General features: G+C 40.2%; 1 protein-coding gene across 1 annotated transcript in view; it reads left to right on the forward strand.

The window, feature by feature from the left end:
- Positions 1–13,227, forward strand: part of MSRB3 (methionine sulfoxide reductase B3) — a 79,385-nt gene extending 66,158 nt beyond the window's left edge. The window contains exons 6-7 of the mRNA XM_021547365.4: positions 5,723–5,820; positions 10,788–13,227. Coding sequence (XP_021403040.4) covers positions 5,723–5,820; positions 10,788–10,952 — 263 coding nt within the window. The 3' untranslated portion in view covers positions 10,953–13,227. The remainder of the gene's footprint in view (positions 1–5,722; positions 5,821–10,787) is intronic.
- The last annotated feature ends 8,548 nt before the right edge of the window (positions 13,228–21,775 follow it).

Raw genomic sequence — 21,775 nt, forward strand, 5'->3', positions numbered from 1 at the left:
AGGCACCCTGCATAATAGCAACATGTCACTTTGTAGTTCTACATTAAACTTTTATGTGAGAAGTTACAGCTGTGGATGCCTATGTCTTTCAGATTCTGTTTCAATAAACCTTTGAGAAAGAAAAAAGTGAAAGCCCTTCAGCTTTACAGCAGTTTCAAAGCAGAAGCTTTATTACCTTTTTTAAAATCCTAATACACTTTATTTTTTTACACAGACATGGTTTCTAAGTGAAGATAAATGATGAAACTCTACCTTAAAAAGCCTTTGGGTTTTCATTAATCCACATTAGGTTAAAAGGGAATCAGAATTCTAAAAATACAGCACATCAGAGAAACAAGGTATTTTTCAGGTCAAGGTCCTCTTTACATCTGGTGCCATTTGGTAGTTCTAACATCTTCCATCTCCCCCTACTTCTCCATCTGTAAATAACTCACTGAAGTAAATGCTTGGAATAATTACAGCAAAGAATGATAAAATGCAGGTTGGGTTTAATCTCCTAGGGATCTAAAATGAAAAACAACTACGGACATCACAGTTATTGAGAAACTGGAATTCTCCAGTCAGCAGGTGTACAAAATGGGAATTATGTCAGAGTTTAACATGCTTTGGGATTGCAGTTGTGCTGTTCAAAAAAATGTCAAAAGGTGTATTAGTTAAGGATAGGGGAAAAAATAGCCTAGCAGGGCTGATTTTCAAAAGCAACCTGCCATTTTGCTTCTGCAAATAATTATAGAGACACATTCTAACAGTTAGATGTCTAACTGCTTGTATCCATCTACTAGGAAGTTGGAGAACTACAATAAAATGTGTGCAAAGTTCCAAAACTGGAAGGAGGTTCGAGATGCTTCTAAAACTGATCAATCATTCAGCAGCTGGACGATTTTCCAAAAGCTTATGAAAACAAAATGTCTTTCTTTTTTTTTGCATGAGGTCAGAATTGCCCCAAGAAAGAATCCTGGAGCCCACAAGATAAGGGTCTTTGGAGCTTTCTGGATTGATGTGAAAGAAACAATCTGCTCCTGCTGGGGTTTCATATTTGTACAAGGAACGCAAAATGGGGGCTGGACTATGGGCACACTGTGCTTGCTGGCTTCCTGTGGCATTATAACTACTTTGGCATCTCAGTTTGATTGTTCATTTTGTCAGCTGTCTGGGACTGCTGTGTGCTTGCAGCTGTGTTGTCCTTGTACCCACCCTTTGCCAGCTGCCTGTATAGGTGCCCACAGTGGGTAGCTTATTAGAAATACAGACTCTATCAAGTACCTGGAATAGGAGGTCTGGAAGTGAGAAAGAAGATGGCCTCTTCTGAATGATTTTAAGCCCTCTGCCCAGAGTGGCAAAAGCAGCATCCAACACTGGTTACCAGACTCAATATTTCTCTTCCTTTCTGTCCTTCTGTGTTGCTGCCCAGGTCAGTATCAGGCAAGAAAGCATTCTTTGATGAAGAGGCATAAACTACTGTCTCCTCTTTTCCAGAACAGGGACCATTATAAAAACCAAAAGATTTAGTTTTGGTGAGGGCATGTAGAGTGAATTTTGGAAATGCTGCACAGTTTTTACAAAATACTTGGGAGATGTCCTAGAAAGAGAAAGAGTAGGACATGACTCTATGTGTGACTCTCTGTTACTCATGCAGGATGGAGCAGAAAAGATCGATCGCTAATGTTCAGTTTGCAAATGCTTTTCACTTAAATACTTGACAGAAGTAAGTTTCCTTGCTTTATTTAGTGTATTTTAGATCTAAGAAATGATAATTGGTGTATATTTGAAAAACTACTCATCTTTTGTGGCTTGCTATTAACTTACCAGAAACTGGCCCTTAGGACAAAGTGGCCTGACTCCCATGCAAAGGGTTGTTGGAGTGAACACAAACACGACAGACTCCTATTTTAAATCCTCTTTATATTGCCAGTGTGATGCAAAGTGGCTGTGAATCTAAGAATGAACCCATTTTAAATGTCTATAATGCAATAAAAATTGCTGGCGATTACTGTGTCATATTGCCCCTCAAACTAAACTTCGCATTCAAGGATAAATGTATTCACAAATCTTAGTTGCTGTTCACACACACAAAAGTGTGAATATCATTTGAATTGTTCATTCATCTGGGAAACTTCTCGCACCCTCATCTTCTCTCTTGCAATTACTCTTTGCCCCTTTCCTTTCTTCCTAGCTGGTATGTTTAACTGTCCTTCAAAAGATGGCCTGGCTCCTGCTGCCCATCAGATATGGGCTAGACTTGACAGAAGGCCATAACCCAAGGAGGGCTGAGTCTTGGAACCTTGCAAAAGGTCTCCACCAGCACTCAGCCTCTGCAGTGATAAGGGTTACTGTTTCTCTCAGCTTAGCAGAAGCACAAGAGATCCATCTTCATCCCCATCCCTGCAGAAGCATGCCCTTAACAAGTAGCCAGATAGCCTTCAAAGGTGAGCTGAAGATTTAACAGGCAGCTTAGACCAGCCTAAAATGTAAAGGTAGCCAAATATTTTGCAGTCTTACAGCAGGAAGGAGGCAGGAGGGCAGGAGTGGAGGGGCTGCAGCCAGGGAGACAGGTGAAGTGGCCTGGGGCCTGCCGAGTGGAGGCCACTGCTGGGCCATTTACCACTTATATAGACAGCAGCTTTAAGGCTAGCTTTCTACACCACTGGGAGGTGCCTGATATACAGGCAAGCAGACTACTGCTGCTACAGCTTACTCCTGACAGCTTTTGAAGTAGACAAAATGGTGCAAGAAGGCTTAGCAAACTATCAGATGGGTTTTCCACTCCACCTCTAGAGAAGAAATGAGACCGCAAAAGGGGATTGATTTTCTGGTCAGTCTGGCTCATCAACTCAATGAGCAGTTCACTCATCTTCCTTTCAGGGTCATCAGAATGACAGTGTGTGTCACTGTGCCCTTCAGGACATTTTCTGTTCCAAGGTTTGCTCAGTTTTCAGTTAACCCTCACAGAGTTAGTAGTTTGTCCTGGGAATGCTGGTCCCTGGCTTGCCACGTAACTTGAGAAGAGATAGCTTGGCAGGGAATTAAAAATACACACTGTGGAGATCTGTTTCCTAGTCCCTCTCCTGGGGACTATATGTGGCAGTGGTGGAGCCTTTGGAACATGTAGCATGAACTGACAGTCTAATCTGAAGTCACTCCAGTTGGGTACAAAGGCTACTTTAGGAGAAGCTTGCCTGTTTATATAGGTTTCGGATTACTTCATTTTTAGAAGTGCATGGAGTATATCCAAAGCAAATAATTTTTCTCTGGTAATCGGGAAGACCAAAAGGAGAAGTCCAGAGAAAGAAGGATGGATGGTCTTTCTTAATGTCAAAGCTGACATAAACACATCTCTTCCAAACTCTTCTCACAAGATAATTTTCTCAGCAAAACACAGATTACTTCAATCTCTGTGTTGTAGTCTTTGAAGCTTCCCCCTCATTGCTATAATGAAGGAGGCATGGTTTTCTTTGAGAATTTCTGCAGCCCTGAAGTTTGCCTTCTCTAAAGGTTTTCACATGATCAGATGGTTGTTCCAAAGCACTCTCTCTTTGAAACTCCTCTGCCATCATATAAGGGCAAACTGGTATGTCTGCTTTGCAAAATTACTAAATTAAAAAACAAACAAACAGACAAACAAAAAAGGCTTCATTAAAGATAGTCTGACTAGCCCTAGGCCTCAATTTTCATAAGACAGAGGGCCAGCTAAGAAGATGACAAATGGTGTTGGAAAGGAGCCATCAATTAGGAAACATCAATTTTTCTGTCAACAGGATAACCCCTTGTAAAAAACTTGTCGTATGTTTACTCCTTTTCTGTTTGTAAAGGTAGTTGTTTGACAGCAACATTTTGCATGAGGGGAAGGATTTATAATTTTTTTTTTTACAGTTGGCACTGCTGCATTGTTTTTAGTTCCTGTTTCGCAGGATATTTTCCGTGTTCAAGGTGCTTGCTCCTCAGTCTGTCTGCTGTCTGTAACTCTTCCATTTGTAATAACTGGAGAGAGGGCAATAACCTTTCTTATTTCTGCAGGAAGTTCTGGGGTGAAAATAATTGTGGTGGTAGGGGGCACTTTGTGAGCATAAGACTTACGGCTTGCAATGCCTTCAGGTAGTTTAGAAATGCTACTATATGTGTGTTCCAAAAAGGAAGAGAAACATACTTCTGAGCATTTGTTTTAAAAATATGCTTGTTATGCTTACATCCTAATAAATCTTTTTCCGTATTTAATAATCTAGGATACAACTGAAGATATATGGGTCTTTTTCCAGTTAACACATTTTCATTCAGAAAAGTTGATAGCTTCCACATCTCCTTTTACTGTGTAGAAAATTTTACTCACTTTTCTTATGGAAAGCTGTATACACCCTTCATTCATCTACATGTGTGTTATATTTGGCAAGAGAATGAGAAGGACAGATAGCTAGTGAGATTTCAGATGGGCACTGGTAGATGCTGACATGACCTTAAAGGCCGTCAGTTGCTTATGTGGGAACCCTGCTTCAGGAAATGGAGCATTATGATGGCTTTTTGAGGTGTGGCTGAGAAGCTACTATGTAATGTGTATCTTCTGGGTCACCACTGCCTTATTGTTTACCTGTGTTGTGGAGAGGGTGAGACTTTGTGTGAAATAGTTAAAGAGTGGAAGGTCATTCTTTTGGTAAGTGGCCATTATTGGTAGGTCAGGTACACATATCATCATCTGGTGTCAGGTCACACAGCTCAGTGCTCAGCAATCAGCTGCTTTGAATACGTGCATTAGTGAGTGCGCTTGTTTTATCCTGGATGCAGACCATATGCAGATCATCCACTAGTGTCTAACACAGGCATACTTATGCCTCCACCTGTCCCTGTCTGATCTCACTACTGTTATGATACAAGACATGATAATAATCATCTCACTGCCTCTAATGTGTGATGGTTCAGTGTCTGAACACATCCTTTTGGGTTTGCCTTGGTGAATTCAAAGGTTAAGGCAAGTTTTAGGGCTCTAAACTGCGATTTTCCAATTCATTTTTTTACGTATCTTTATATTGGAAAAGTAAAAGCATTTGTGTTCCACAAAGCCTTGCTGTTTATATTCAGGGTGGAATTTGTGGGAGGTTTTTTAACTTGTGGTTAAAGCTGAATTGGTTTACCTGGGACCTTTGTCCCTGGGCTAAACTGCTATCACTGCTTGTGGAATGCAGGAATCCCTGTGGAGCTGGAGGTTGGGCAGATAGTCCTTTCCTGTAAACAACTGTACTTGGCAGGGAGTTTTCCAAAGTACCTTGTGGGTATTCTCAGTTCAGTCAGAGAGAAAACAAAAGTTCCTAACCAGGCAGAAGCCTGGGAAACAGTTGGGAAAGAATGTAAGTAATTCTTTATCTCTCTTGTTCACGTTGTTTATTGATAAGTTCTGTCACTGTGCATCACTCACTGCACACCAATGGTTTGAGATGTTTCTACTTCAGGACCAATAGAATTGGTCTAGATGAAGCTCTCTATAAAAAGAGCGGTTTATTTGAAATAAATCAGAGTTCTACTCTCTCACCTTCTGAAGTGGAGCCATTTCATACTGTCCTGCCTCAACAGCCTCAGTACCTAAGTGATTTAGGATAAAAAAAAATCTCCATTTCATTATTTCCATGCTCTGGAGTCAGATAAACATTTTTCAAAGTGTGATTCTGTCCTACTTTTTGCAGTGCTATCTGCCACAAAGACACCCTCTTTTTTTACCTATCTTGTTCTTCTTTTCCAGGTTGGCCTTCCTTTTATGATGTGATCAGTCCTGATGCAATTGCTTTCAACGATGATTTCTCCTATGGGATGCATCGGATTGAGATATCCTGCAGTCAGGTTAGTTTATAGCAGACACAGACCATCACAATGGCAAAGGCTGCAAAAACCATTACAATGTGCTGTACTTTCCTTGAGATTTTCAAACCTTTAAGTTCTATTAAATAGTAATAATTGTGAGAGAGCACAATGGGTCGTAGGTATAAAAGCTGAGTGGAACGAGCTGAAGGCACAAAGGGATCATTGGAATGCATGTTGTTGTCTCATGTGAGATTTAACAGAGCAGATGTAAATGGTTGGACTCAGTGCTGAGTGTACAAAAATAGTCTTCCTGAAGAGGGTCCCTTCAAAGGAACTCCTGAGCCTGAGCCTGTCCGACTGACTCCACATGTGAGCAGTTCAGAGAAGTCGAAAGCAGTGGAGCAACTGTCTCTGTGCTGATTCAATCACTCTACATTACTGTGCATCCATGCTAACTCGTTCCCAGCACTCATTCCCAGCACAGTCCTAATGGCTGCCTCAGATAATCCCATCTGCCTTAATAATTAAGTCAGTAGTCATTCAAAACATGTCCAAATTTTCCGTTAATCTGTCTTGTTCTACTTTCTCTCATTCTTTGTGCTGCCCTCGGGAATGGCATAATCATTACCTAGCAAAAGGAGAAGCTGCTGCATTGGTGTTCAGCAGCTGTTGCCAGCAGCTTGCAGTCCTCTAGCTCCACATTCTCAAACTCCTCCTGAGAGAAGCAGCAGTTCCATTTGGGCAGTGATAATTCGCTGTTCTTCCAGCGTTGTTGGGGTGTAACTGATTTTATCCCTGACAATATGCATCCTAACTAGTCAGTCAGACCTCATTATATAAGGCTCAGAGTGAGTGGAGAAACTTCTCAAGAGTATCCCTTAACTTCAGTCTGCATAGAGCATTTGGCCCAATATGTTAATGACCAAATTAGCATGTCTGCTAGTTTGTTATGTATACATAATTCTCAAAATTTTACAGGGATGATATGCTGTAGAAGAGCTATTCAACACTTGGTGGGAATATCCACTTCGCTAAATTCACTAGCAAGGTAACAATGAGACTGCGGATTGGGAAGCTCATGCTTCAGCAGGTTACCGCCATAATCAAAAATGCAGTTCAGTCACTTTAGCTCTGCTTAGTAGACCTGAACAGTGCTAAAATCTGCTTGTTGCCAACTTGCTGAGCCTGTATCTGCTGACACACTTCAGGAGATGGCCAGAGTTCCTGGAGAAGCCCAAGGAAGCCTGTGGTCAGCCAAGAAATCTGGGAATGTCATTTTCTGTTACCAAAAAAAATAGTGTTAAAAGACCTGAGACCAGTAATATTAGCAGCAGTCACATGCAGACACCATAAAATCAAAGCAAAACTAAAATCTGAATTTGAAGAAAAAATATGACCAAGGTCATATTTGCTGTATAATGCAATAGCAACTTCCTACCAACTATTCCAACTTCTTGGGGCAATAATTCCACAGATGATCAAGTCACACAGGAAAATAGCTTGAGGAGTGGTAAACATCTTTGCAGGCAGTGCTCAGCACAGCTAAAACTGCTCCATTGTGTATGTGCCCCTGGAGTGTGAATCACACATACAGCTGAAAAAAAAAAAAAAAAAAAAAAAAAGTTTTACTGCAACCTACAAAGCAGTGTGATTGGTATGATAGACCTTGGTAGAACCAAAGGGAAATACCAGCTCCCACACCCAAAACCTTATTAATCCTTTGCAGATGAAAAAGTAGTTGATTTTTATTTTAAAGTCCTTCCCACCTGCCTGAGACAATAAAATAAATATTTTTTAATGTTCTTCATTATAAAAAGCAAACATAGGGGAAAAAAATCACTGTAATATTAATCAAATACATCCATGGGATTATCCTAGAAATAACTTTCATAGTTTTTGGAACACACCCTGGTGTATTTAAAAGGTCAGTGGTTAGTGACAGAAATCAACACAAATGCAGTTGAGGAATACTGTAAAACTTGTTGTATCTCTTTTTTTCCTCTGTCCTATTCAGTGTCCCTTTCCCTGTGGTCTTCCTACCTACTATTTTTCCTGTACAAATCAGTAAAATTCTATAGTCACAGAAGTAGTGTTTGCACACCAATAGCTTGAACTCTCAACTACAGCAGCTGACTGCAAGCTGCTTTCCATGCCTCCCAGCAGTATATTAGAACCAGGAGGTTTGGGAGATCCAAGCATACTGACAGTTAGTTGTGACCCCCTCCTTTCCTTCTCCCAAGCACATACTTGGAATGCTTTAACCATTTCACTGTCCCAGTTCATTTTGCCCAATATATTTATGTACAAAGCTGCAATAGATAACTGTTTCTTTTTCAGAGGCTCTGCAGGCATGTATATATGTCCTAGGAAAATGGACAGCACCTATTATGTGTGGGGAGGACAGTAAAGTCAATTCATCCTTTGTACTCTCAGCTGAGTGCCAGATTTCTTATACTGTGATACAAAGGACTGAAATACATTCCTGTTTAGGGCAAATGAGTTATAGAGTCCTCTATACAGAGAATCGCCACATAAATTTTTGGTGAGGAGTAATCTCAAAAGGTAACAAATTTTGCAGTAATTCAATCCTAGAGTGATTCTGCCATCACAAAAAGATGTAATGAGACTACTTTGGACTCTCATACAACTTCTCAGGTTTTGTGAGGAAAACCTTTTTGATAGATTGTCTTTGTGTGTGAACATATTACTTCTATAGACCATTTATTTCTGAAGTTTCTCTTGTTCTTTTTCTGTCCAGTAGAGAGGGAATGATTTATCTTTTGTTAAGTATTAGTCTGGAAAATATCTGTTTAACACTTCCAACCAGAAGGTTTTGAAGCACTCTTAGTTGAGATGAGATGAGGTGATTTAATTAGGATGCTGAGCATTTAGAAAAATACTCCCTCTGGGACACTTACTTTTCCTCCCTCCCCACCCCCCCCCCCCCCCCCCGCAAAGGTATGGTTATAATCAGGTGAAATGCTTCATTGTTAGATACCCCACTTTCAGAAACAGCTCAGGTTTTTTGCACACACTAATGTAAAAAAGGCCTTCAATATAAAGGAAAATGATAAAAATAATAAGCGGTGGATAATGGAGGAACGGATGGCAAGACAGCAGTCTTTCAGGAAGAGAACTTGAAATTTAGTTTTCTCTAGGTCCCATTCAACTTCTTTTTTATTTATTTCCCTTGTTTTATCTTCCTTCCTTACAAAGCTGAGCAACTGCTGCTTAACCCAGTCATACATGCCATTTTGCCTGTGGGAGTTCATTCTGCTCATACTGTGGGCTAGAAGCCCTTGGTTGTTATTGAGATACTTGCTGGACTTCCGTGGCTGTCTCAGTGACACTTCTGCAGGAGCAGGGAACTTGCTGTGGGATGTGGGATGTGTCTGCATGGGTACAACCAACAGGTGGGAGCACTGAAGCTTCCCATGTCTACCTGCTCTGCTCCTGAAGGCAGTGAAGATTATTGTTTCAGCTGTTATTAAATCAGCAGAGTTTCTGTCCCACCTAGCTGGTGTGAGAGCGTCCCCCAGCCTTTCAGTCTATTTAGAAAGTTTAACCTGGAGGCAAAACCTTACCATGCTTCTACAGACACCTTTCCTGCTGCTTTGGTGAATTAAAGGTTGTAACAGCAGGAGAACATTAGCAACACATTAACTTCAGGGTAGAGAATTGCTATCACTAATTAATTCAGAGTTTGGAATAATCACTATTGCCTCTAGGTAGTTGGAATACTATGAATTAATTAAACGTTAAGAATAATTTGCAGTCTTTCATTTTTGCTGTCTGACTGTGAGCCCATGAGCAGGTCTGTGATCTCAGTTGCATCATTCCACCTCTCACTGAGATCTGCTGTTGACTTGAAAGGCCAAGGCTCTCTGGTAAAGCAGCATGACTTTCCTGTTCAAGATAAATATTTCTCCAGTGCAAGGTTTTATTTTTTTGTTTCTCATGGCAGGCTGTAAAAATGAACTTGTGGAATTCAAGTCACTAATTACAAGAATTTCTTATCCAGATAAATTGTCAGCCATAATGTGCAGTGATAGTAATCCTAATTTTTGAATAAGGATCAGCAGGGTTAGCTTCTTCAAAATAGTGTATTTGTAAAGCAGTCCTTACAAAGCAAAGAACTGTTACCTTTCTTATAGACAGGATCAGAAGTGTTCACCCTGAATAGCACTGCAAGTATTTGGGTCTGATTCATACAGAGAAAAAGTGGCAGCAGGCCATTTGTACTTTCATATTCATTACAGAAGCAAAATTCAACATAATTTATAATTACTCCCAGACAAAGATTATTAAGAAATATTTTACATATCTGCACTGCAGGTCTTTTTCAGTCACCTGTCTCTATCTTGTATGTGCTATAGAAATTATTATGAGATGAGTAGGTGAGCTCCATCCCCTCCAGGGGCAGGAAGTGCACCCAGAGGGACCTTGATGCTCAGAAGAGTGTCAGGCTATAGAAGAGGAAAAAAGAAAGAAGTGTGAGAACACCCTCCAAAGAATATCTTTAGTGCTTTAGGTCCTTGCCAGGATCACCAAAGGGTTTAAGTTATTTTACCAAGGGTTGTAGCAGATGGTTGTACACTGAGGAGAGCCCAGAGCTGAGTCTGTCCCTTTCTTACGCAGATATCCTTACAGCAGTAAGTGAAACATGGGCAGTGCTGTCCTCACCACCATGTTTTTAGCTGTGCTGCTGCCATGAAAGCATTACAAAAACAGGCAGCTCCTCAGAGATGGTCCAACCAAGTATATGCAGTAGTGTGTCAGGAAACACCCAGGAGATTTGGGCTTGAGATCTTAGGTGCCTGTAGTATCTCAGATCACCTTCCTGGATCACTCCTGCAAATAAATGTAGATTGTAAATCCCACTTGGAAGGGCAATAGGCACCAATGTGCTTTCTTGGAAGCAGCTGCTCATCATTGCTTAACACCACAGGGATGCTGCCGAGGAGCAGCACACAGACACAGTGATCCTCTATTGTGTTTTGTTTCAGTGTGGTGCTCACCTGGGGCACATTTTTGATGATGGACCTCGCCCAACTGGCAAACGGTACTGCACAAACTCTGCTTCATTATCTTTCAAGCCAGCAGACAAGAACAGCACTGGAGAAGGCAGCGTTAATGCCAGTCCTGCCCAAACAGGCAAAGCTGAGCTGTAGGATGAAGCAAAGCCTGCAGAAAACTGCGTTGATCCCACACAGCTTACAAGGAATGTTTTCTAGTTTTCAAGTTGCCTGCTCTCTTATATCCTAAGAATGTTCAAATGTATGAAAGCATTTTGCACCATCCTTCTTCCTCACCTTTTCAGAACTGAGGCCTTTCCTACCAGTGCATTTACAGTATAATTGGATTGAAAAATGTATTGACTGAGTCCACAGGTTTTCTTTTTTCTTCTTTTCTTTGAGATTGCTTTGGGGAATCTTTACATTGAGAGGCTTTTACATCATTAGTTATTAGTTTATGCTTTATACTGTGTTATTCTAGGTTTACACACTATTTGTTTTTGCCTGGGAAATGGGACTTCTGTTTATCTCCAGTCTATAGGAAACTTCTGGGCATAAGAAAATCCTGAATTCCTAGCACATCTCTGCTTTGTTCTGACTTGTGAGGCATGCAGCCTTTGGTCACATGTATCCAACCATCTCCCAGCATCAGCCGCACCTTGCAGAAACTTGTAGTTATGGCTGTTCCTTCCCAACTGAAAGAGGTGGATAAGATGTTAAAACCATCCTTTGGCTAATCTACTGCCGAAATTTCAAGGGTGTGGTTGAGAGGATGTAAACATTGTCTCAGCATCTGTGTTTCCCCTTTGTTTGGTATTTAAACCAAGGTTTTAACTAGTAAGGCTCACTTTTTCAGGCTACTAATGAAGCTTTGTCTGTGTGAGAGGCCTATTCAACAAGTGTAACGCAAATCTGAATTAAAGTTGAAATCTGCAGGGAGTAATTATATGGGCAAGTGCAGAGATAAACTTGCAAAGTGAAGTAGATGAAGGATGACACTAGGATCTTTATCTTGGTGGTTGCTACAAGGATTCAGAAACATGACAGTTTCTGCTAGAGAGAAGTTTAGGAATTCATGCAGCAGAACATATCCAGTTTTAAAGATTAGCTAGTCTGGATGCATGCTGCATACAAGATCCAGTCTTTAATTTGTGCAATAGCGATGTAGTGACATGAGTGACAGTGTTGGTGTAAGAATTAATTTGAAAAAAGCCTGTCACAGTTCCAGAAATTTTCATGTAGCAAAATTCACTGTCCCATGAGATATTGTTCACAGCTGCTTTTCAATTTTTTTGAATGACACTTAGAATTGTGCATAATACTGTTCTTTAAGCTAAACTACACAGTATTTGCTACCACTTTGCCTTTAAACACTGAGAGACTTAATGAATATGGTATCTACTTCTACTAGCAAACTTTGTGACAAATGTGTTTGGATCCAAATTTTGTTTTGTAGGAACAAAGCAACCACTGATTTTTATGGAAGCAGGATTGAGGTTTTTATGTCAGTGATAATAAACATATTATCTAAAGTTCAAACACCCTTCAGTTAAAATATAGCTACTGTGAAAGCATATGGAATGGTCATAATTTCCTTGTTTTTAGCAACATTAGAAAGACATGAAAAAACATTTAAAAGGCAGCATCTATAAAAACGTGGTATATAAATGTGGTTTAATTCCAGATTGCTGTTCGATTTAAGTATTATCAAATTTCAGTATATTCCTGCCTTATGTTAAAGAAATATATTACTTAACCTTCAGAACACAGTAATGTATGCTGTCCTACAGAAGATTTATTTTTGCAGGATATGGAATGCAATGAAATGAATCAATATGGTGAGGTGTATGTGATCTCTGGGAGTTAGATCATTTAATATAGGAAATGCATTGTTCTTGTGTACAGGCTATACTGCAGCACAGTGCAAGGTAAGATAGATTTCCTTTTATTGCTCTTAGAAGATGCTAGTAAAGGCTAGTATTGAATCCTCCAAATTTGGTTCAGTCTGGTGATGATCATGACAGAGGAAATGTGGGAGCTGAGCACAATGTATAGAATAATAGAATATTTCTATATGTTTAAATTTTGCACTGTCTAGATGCTTATAAAAACTGAATGCAAACTGTGTAGAAATAGCAAACTATATTTTATAATATCTCTATTTTACTCAGATGTTTAAATAAGATACCTTAAAAATCATGTAAGTCACACGTTACTTATATATACTATATATATATAAACTTGCACATTTTTATATATATATATATGTACACACACATATATTATTTTAGCCTTCTGTACCTTTATAATAACTAAAACCTTTCCATAAGAGGGTTCAATACTTTTAATAAATCAATATACATTTTTCAAATCAAATTTGTTTTCATATATTTGCTGTACACAAATATAAAATAAATTTCTTTATAAATAATTCTGTTCTGCTTCCTTATTTATCTGCTTTTAGGTCATGTTTCAGCATCCTTCGCTGCAGGGTGTCTTAGGGAACTGCTTTTACTTTGTTTTCCCATAACTTACTGTGAATATTATACATACAGTGTCTTATCTCCAGCACATTTCTGGCAGGGACACAGCACTGCAGGGTACCAGGTATCTTTGCACCTACCAGCTTTCAAAAGACTACCACAAATACCCAGGCCTCAGCAGAGCAAGGAAATTTATAGAGAAAGGCTGAACCTTAACTTAGCAAAAGTTTTAGCCTCTTCCGAAAGATTCAGTGTGGGATGTGGTAAGTTGCGGGCAAGCAAGTCATAGGAGCCCTGCAGTGCTCAGGCTCCATCTGCAGCGGAGAAATGTAGCTGGCAAGCTGGTTTCTGCCAAAATTTCATCTCAAAGGATGCAGGTTTGGAGTACAACTGCACAGGCAGCAGGTTATTGCCACTTGGTAAATCAGCCCTGCAGCAAGTTTTAAAAGATAGGTGTAAGGGAGGGGTAGGAGTTGCAGACTATGCTTAAGCTGGCTTCCATGTTTATGTTTGTGGGAACCAGAGTTACACTGATATTAAATCCCTTGCTAATTGTTCTCAAACATTGCCAAGATGACACACTGCACACCCGTCTACAAGTTTAGTATGATCCCTCTTAGTCCAGAAATTAATCTCTTGGAACTCTGTGTCCCACCCATCCACTGTACTTCCCTCTCAAAAGTTAGTAGTTTGATATGTCTTAAATGAGGTACTAACTTGTGCCCACTAAAAAGAGATGCAGGGCTGGATGCCACGTGCTGGCTTAGCCCTGTGGTCCCAGCACAGCCTGGCCAGTCTGTCAGCACCCAGAGGTGCTGTGCTGAGGCAGATCTTCAGAGGCATTCATCCTTTTGCTGGTGCTGCCCTGGCAGCAGACACGGGGGATGTCTCTGTGGCCCATCTAGCTCAAGGCAGGCTGTGTCTTGCAGCGCACGGCATGCAGTTTTTCTTAACACACATGTGTACCCCACCACTTCAAAACCAGAGAAATTTCTAGTAAGAGACACTCTCTAGGGTGCCCCAGCCACAGGGTGGGAGAAGCAGTGGTGGCAGGATCAGCCACACGAGGCCAGTTAACCGTCTGCTTTGAGATTCTCTTGTTGCTATAGCTTTATGCCTTCCATATATAAAAGGCACTTGAATCATAAGCCTTTTGCACAAGATCTATCAGGTCTCATACACTAAAACAAAACCCCAGTGTGTCTACATGAGGTGCTCAAAATTGAGGCCTTACCTGAGTGACTACAGCATGAAAATAAGACAACATCATAAGTCAGGGTTTCTGCTGGGGTGGCAGCAAAGAATGTATGGTCACAAACATGAGGCCAAGTGTGGATGTGAATGCTGACAGTCAGTTGTACTGAATGGTCTCAGTCTTATTTCAGTTAACCTTGTTTTGTAGTCCATTTACCCAATGGAATTTGTGTAAGACCTTCTCTAACAGAGTTTGTGATACACATCCATTTTTTCTCAGTGTTTATTCTGTTACAAAATATCTGTGCTAATGTCACTACATAGCCAGCAGTCCTCTTGTCCTTTACCCATGGTCTGGAAGGGAACGGGAAATAAGGATGAAAACAAAACAGATGTTTGCAATTTCTGAATTACAATAAATGATTTTTTATATATACCCACTTTTTATGAATGGCAGAGTATTCAATGGTACCAGAAGCAAATTTGTCAGCTTCCAAGTTGAATATGACAAAATGTTGCTTAGCACATGGGGAAACTGGATTAATACTTCTTGTTTTATTGACTATTAAAATGAGGCCACCTACAGGTCCCACAATAAACCTGCAAAAATGTCTAATCCTATATGTGTGAAGACCTGCATTCCAGTCTGGCTTGCTCCCACTTTGTTGTAAAGAGAAGTCATGCACCACAGGGCCTGACTAGGATTTTCAGATCAAAGCCATGACAGCAGCCAACAGCTGTCTTCCTTTCACAGTCACTTAAAAAACCACAAAGATGAGGTAATACCTGCAAACATGCCCCAGTGAAATCACTGTAACAGACAAACCCCAAGCAATGTAGGCAGGTGACACTCTGAAATCCCTATACACAGGCTACCAGTGTAGTATTAAGTGCACTAAACAAAAAGGTTTTCATTGTGTCCACATATTTTTGGGATCAGTACTCACTTGAGCAGCCCAAATTAAGCAGGAAAAATACAGAAGCCTTCCCCAAAGACCCCCTAGGACTTGTAGCCAGTCTACTCAGACATTTTGCATAGCCAATATAGCCAGCAGAAAAGAGAAACAGTTACAGAAAAGAAAAGACAACAGGCTTCCATTTTCAAAGTCGTGTTTTATTCTTGTTAGACAGCTTGCAAACAGGTAAGACATTTCACTCTGCAGATGTCTTAGCCAGTGCACTCTCAGTTTTTGCTCTTTGTAGTTTTCCAGTCAACAGCACATTATTATTTTCTTTTCACTGTGGAATAAAAACTGTCTAAAGTGTTGCTTCATCTTGGCTTGGACCTTTTACTTCTCACTTCTTGCATGCCCAAGTGAAAGGAGTATCCGTTCCCCAAAATTCAAACAATTGCTTGTTGGCAGTATAAAAGCCATGACAAGTTGTATGTGCCCACCTGCTGGGAAAAGTAGCAGTTCTTTGGAAAGCAAATAAAATACATCTTTGTTGGCCTCTCAGAGAGGACAAGTTGATTTTGTGTGTGGGCTGGTTAATGTTCATGTTTTTCCCGGCTGTTCTAAAGCCCTTGCTCTTATATTTTTAGTATTGTTTTGTCCAGTTTACAACTTTATTTTTGTATGTTTCATGGAAACACAAACATCTGGAGAACATCCTCAGGTATAACTGTTGGGCAGTGCAGAAAATATATGATGTGATCTGAAACAGCTTTTTATTCCCATGAAAATTTACCTCTGGGACTGGGAAATTTTAAAGGCCGGTAATGGTGTAGAGATCCTTTCACCTCCAGAACTCCACATTTGCCCTAGGTCTCTAACAGCCAGCATCTCTGGTGATTTCTTAGCTGTTCACTGATTTTTTTTGGTGAAATTAGTTGGATCAGTTCACGGAGATCACTGTGGCAATGATGCTACAACTGGTGAGGAGATTGAATTCTTTGCTGTAAGAACAGTTGGTTTCCATATAGAGATCAGTCAGGAGATGGAAGGGTACATGGAGGGTGGGAAAAGGGGAAGAGGAACTTGCATTTTGCCCCATGCTGTTTGCATCTCTGATTCACCTTAAGTTGCATGGATTTCCATCATGGCACACTATTAAGATCACATTTAACTCAGGACAATCAAAATAACACAGACTTGTGAAACCCTGTAAAAGTAGGTCCTAATTCTTAATCTCATTCTGGTATGTGTCTAACATCACTTACTTTAGTGAAAAGCTCCTATAAATCTGAAGTGATGGAAAGAACTACTGGGAAAGATGTCTCAACATACATGAGATAAAATATTTTCAAGAATCCTTAAAATCTTTGACAGGAAGACAAGGCCTTTGGAAAAATCCTACTCCCTGAAATAACTAGTTCAGAGAATTTAAGTCCTAAAAGCCATGGACCATATTCTCAAAAGAGAGAGCTGTACCACAAAAGCCCAAACTGCTGACTCCTCAGTGAGCCAGTGCCCCGGCTGCCTCTGCATGCACCCCCACTGCTCTGTTCTCTTGCCTTCCTTTACATGCTGTAGAAGGTAGTTGCAATCACATTATTTTCATACACTCTTGCTGCTTGAGCCATGTTGTACTGGATTTGGAGAAAAGTGATCATTTTATCTTGTTCCTAGTTTGAACAATTTCTTGGGGAAAAAATTGAAACAGCTTGTTTTTCCCCCAAAGCTAAGAAAGGTCCAGACAGTATCTGGAGTTTGTTGTCTTTGTGTTGTCAACTTCAGTTTTGTGGGCTACCACTAGTCCCAGCAGTCACCAGTGACCATGAATTCAGCATTCTCTGTTGATAAATTACAATTTTATCTTTGTTTGCCTAGGGCTTTTAGTAGCCTGCCAACTCAAAGCCATTGCCTAATATATCATTAGAGGGCAAATATGTTCCTGTGTATGTCTGTGGCGTATAAGCAGCTCCTACCACAGCCTGGACATTCCAGCATCCTGCTGAGGAAGGAAAGCAGTGCCTCAAATGATTTAGGCTGCAGATTTTTCTTTTCAAATAAAATATTTTTTTGTTTTTCAAGGTCAGACACTTGGGGCTGTTCAGGTCACAAGACGCCAGAGACTGTTTACTTTGGAAAACAAGGACATCCACGGTGGGAGGTGCTTTTAGCTACAACCAAATCTGGTGTTTTAAACCAAACAGAAGTCTGGGCAAAGGGCAGCTTCACTCATCCTTACTGACACCATGACAGCAAGGGAGAGAGTCCAAGAGCTGACTAATGCACATGCAACAGGGATGATATTTAGTATTCTCACTTGTGAACTCGAGTACCTCAAAGCATGTGGAAGATTCTCAGATGAGAGGAATAAATATTTTGTGTTGACTGCAGTCATTGTTTACAGTGGAGTGATTTCTTGAAAGGCTAAGACAGTGCCCAGTAGTGGGTTTTATCTAAAAGCATTTTGGTCATAGTGGAACAGCATTTTTCCTACACCCAGATGCGAAGTGACATGGTAGGTTTTCCACTTTCCTTTGGGTATTTTAGTTCATCTTTCAGTTGCTTAAACTATTCAGGCTACAGAGATTTCTAAAAGTCAGATTTTCTTCTCAGTCACCAGTCGAAAAAGCGAAGAAATTATTCTTTAATAAGCTGATATTGGGTGGCAAGAAAAAAAAAATCTGTGATAGGTTGTTACTATTAGTACAAATGGAGGCACTTTTAGTACAGTTTTGCCAATACCATTCCCCTGTGAATGGCATTGCAGAGCTGAGGCTGACTGAGCGGGATGCACAGCTTTGCCTCTCCTTGCTAACTGGCTAAGTCTGCTCTGTCTAAGGGTACAGGAATTGTCATATCTGTGGAGAGCTTGGCTGCAAAGGCATTGTCTCCTATACTTTGTCAAGTCCACTCTGGAGAAAGCATCTGTCTCCAGCCACTTCCATCCCTCGCTGGGTGGCCATGCACAAGTTCATATATACTGTTTAAAAATGTATGCGTCTTTCTGAATGTGGATTTTTTTTTCCATCCTAGCTTTTACACCACAAACCACAATTGCCATAGATAACTACTTTACCTCTGTGAAGACATTTGTTTCCTGTTGATATTTAATTAGTAGATACATTTCATCAGTCAAGTTAGAGGGCAAAAAATAAATTTTAGAGGATTCAGCCTATTCTTAACCAGCATGGTATTTAGAAATGTTAAACTGCAATAAAAATCCACATCTGTGTGGACTCACCTAGAATTTCACAACAGCAGGGAGAATAGGGCACAGGGGTTCCTATTTCAAATGTCTTCAAAACATCTCTTCAAAGAATCTCTATTAGGTGTTAGGAGTAGAACCTGGGGCATCCAGTTTCACAGTTTTGACCATTTAAGTGAGACAAATAGAATAGAATTGGTTTCAGAAATGCACTGTGAATGGATTACTGTTTTAGCCCTGAAAACACACATTTCTTCCAGCAGTATAAAAGTGAGGGGAGTGTTTATGCCACCAGTGTAGGAAACACACATCTCTTTTCTCCAATGACTAAAGTAGACTAATGAGAGCTATCAGACTTGCTAATGACTGAAGGAAAGCCTTTCAGTGTCTCACACTGGTAAAATTTAAGAGTTTTCTGTAGCTTTACATCAGATTGAAACCAGTGTAGAAGAGAGACAAATAGCAGGCAGCATCAGTATATCACAATAGTCCATGTGCTCTCTATGACAGCGAGTTAAATATGGAGAGGCAAGCACTGCAACCCCAGGAGGCAACTACATGAACCACCAAAGGCATACCCAGTTACACTGGGTATAATCTAGCAGATATATTCAAATCAACTGCATTTTAAAACACTGGCGTTCCAGAGAGAAGGAGGAGTATGAACTCTGTAAGGAAGGAAAAATGAGCAAAATGGCAGAGCTGAGACACTCATCCAGGCAACCAGTGCAATGAGGACAGGTTGAGAAACTGTCATACAGGCAGATCCCAAGGAGTTCTGCTTTCCAAATGCCTCCTGGGCAATGCAAAATTTCAATGTGTTTGCCAGTGTGTAGAGATAAATCTGAACTCCATTCCACTTGATCAAGCAGCTTGTCCTTATCAATATCTGTGGGCTGGGCAGTCTGCTGTTGGAGACCTATAAAAGAGTAAGCCTGGAATTGTTCACAAGTTGGTACTGAGAGATGCCTTCAAATCACCTTGGGTAACCACTATTTTTAAAAAGACAGACGTTACCTAAGAATATTTATATTTTGAGAGAAACCAGATAACTTGGGGCAAAATGCTCACCTTCAGCTCACAAAGAGTTTTCATGCCTGGGATTGTATTACAGCTTCGAAAATTCAAAGCAAAGACTCCAGGTTTGTTTGAAGACATGCATGAAGAATTATATGGTGAAACGTTTCATTCTGGCTGTGAAAAAAGTTAATTCAAAACAACTAAAACATCAGCCATAAAGATGTAGAACATTTTTCAGGAAGCCCTGTCCACCTTGAACTAATGTTTTCTTAAAAAACAGCCTGCCTGTAATAATCACTGTTATTGAAAAGACATCCCAAGGTTGCTGTATGGAAATATGTTAAATACGTTCTGAAATCCAATCTAATATAATTTCAACATTAGAGCTCATTCATAATCCTGTATTAAAAGCCTATGCAATTTTCATGAAATATGTCTGTCTGTGTAATCATGAATGCTGAATATTGTCATGGCTTTCCAGGAATTTTCAGCTTCAATGCAGAGGAAAGAAAACTCTTCCAACTGGACTTCTACACCACTGAGAAGAAATAACAATAACAGCTCTAAATGTAAAATAAACATTTCTGGAAAAATACTATCTTTTCAAAGAGGCTGTAGTCTGAATTTCAAGCTACCATTAATTTGACACAGAGGCTTCAAATGTGCCTCTGGTTACAGCTCCTTGTTTTGTGTGGCACTGGGGACAAACACTCCCAGTAGAAAGGAATCTTTTTACTCACACCTAAATTTAGAAAGTGATTCTTCAGATGGAGTTGTCTTAAACTTCGTGAATATTCCTGCTTTGAATCTCTAGTTTACAACTGGATGCAGCTGTTACTGTGATCAAGTGTTGCCAATACTTTCTAATTACACAGCACCTCAAATGCATGGGTGGAAAATTAAGAGAAATTTTTAACATCACCATATGTCTGATGGGAGTACACTTGCTGCTTCTCATAAATTTATCTGTTTATAATTTTATAAAGAATCAAAGCTTATAAAGTAGCACTTGGATATACAGAAGGAGTGAGGAGTGGGAAAATTCTTCTTCTCTCTCTAATGTTCCTATTCACTGATGGCTCTTTGATATTTTTCGGTTTTATGAGCAACCTTTTTTATTAGTGGAATATTTCTGGTTCCGTGGCATAACTTTAAAATGATAGGAAAAATTATACAACTGGGATCTCAATTATTCAGCGCAGCCATTTTAATCCTTCATGTTATTTGATCCAGTACAAGGTAATATACATCTTATTTCCAATTAGAATACAATTCTCACTATATTCATCATCTATTGATGTCTGCTTTTCCATTTGCCAGAGACATGAAACTCTGTGATTCAAAGGGTGCCATTCAGCCTACCCTACCTGTGGACAATTAGGTAGTGTCAGCAAGGCTGCCTGTAGGTTTGATGCCTTGTAGCCTAAGGCAGCTGGGAGCTGCTGTGCGCTTCCTTTCCTGCAGAATTTCTCGCCAGCTGACAGCGTATTGCAGAAATGGTTCCTCCATGCTTCCGCGGCCCCATGCCATTTGTATGAGCAATATTGCAGAGCACATTTGTTTGAGACTCAGCTGCATGTGGCAAAAAGATCACTTCTCGTGCCTGAGGGCCATATTCTGCAAACCCCTTCATAGTGCTTTGTGCTCTGTGACCCTACACTTTGCTCTCCCTCCTGGGACAAATTCTGCTATCAACTTCAGCAAACTTTTCACAAGTATGTCCCTTAGATGTCTAAGGGATCTAATGGGTGTGTATCCAGCTTTAACTGGCCAGGAAGCATGGAAAAGGCTTTATCTAAAGAAGCCTTTGTGATAAACACCTTGATGCACTTAAGAGATTCCATGCAGACTGTCAGTCTCTTAGATTTTAAGGTCCCTTTGAAAGTAGGTATATCATTTTTTCGTAGCATTAAGTATGCTATAGAAAAAGATGAGAGACGACAAAGAATGACGCTCAGCTGCAGTATACTCAAAACTCAAAAAAGACCTTTAAAAATGGCCTGTGTTGGAGGAGAAGAGGGACTATGGCCAGCATACCTGTGAACTCAAAGGTGAGGGCTGCAAGGCAGGTGACTTTAAATGGTGACAAGACTCCTGTGACACTTCCCTGGAATTAGAGGTCAACCCACTCTGATTTCTATGTTTTTTTAATATGCTGAACTCCCAACATGATTCATGTAGATC

This window comes from Lonchura striata, chromosome 1A (genome assembly GCF_050655825.1).
Source record: "Lonchura striata isolate lonStrDom1 chromosome 1A, ASM5065582v1, whole genome shotgun sequence".
Taxonomy (NCBI): Eukaryota; Metazoa; Chordata; class Aves; order Passeriformes; family Estrildidae; genus Lonchura; species Lonchura striata.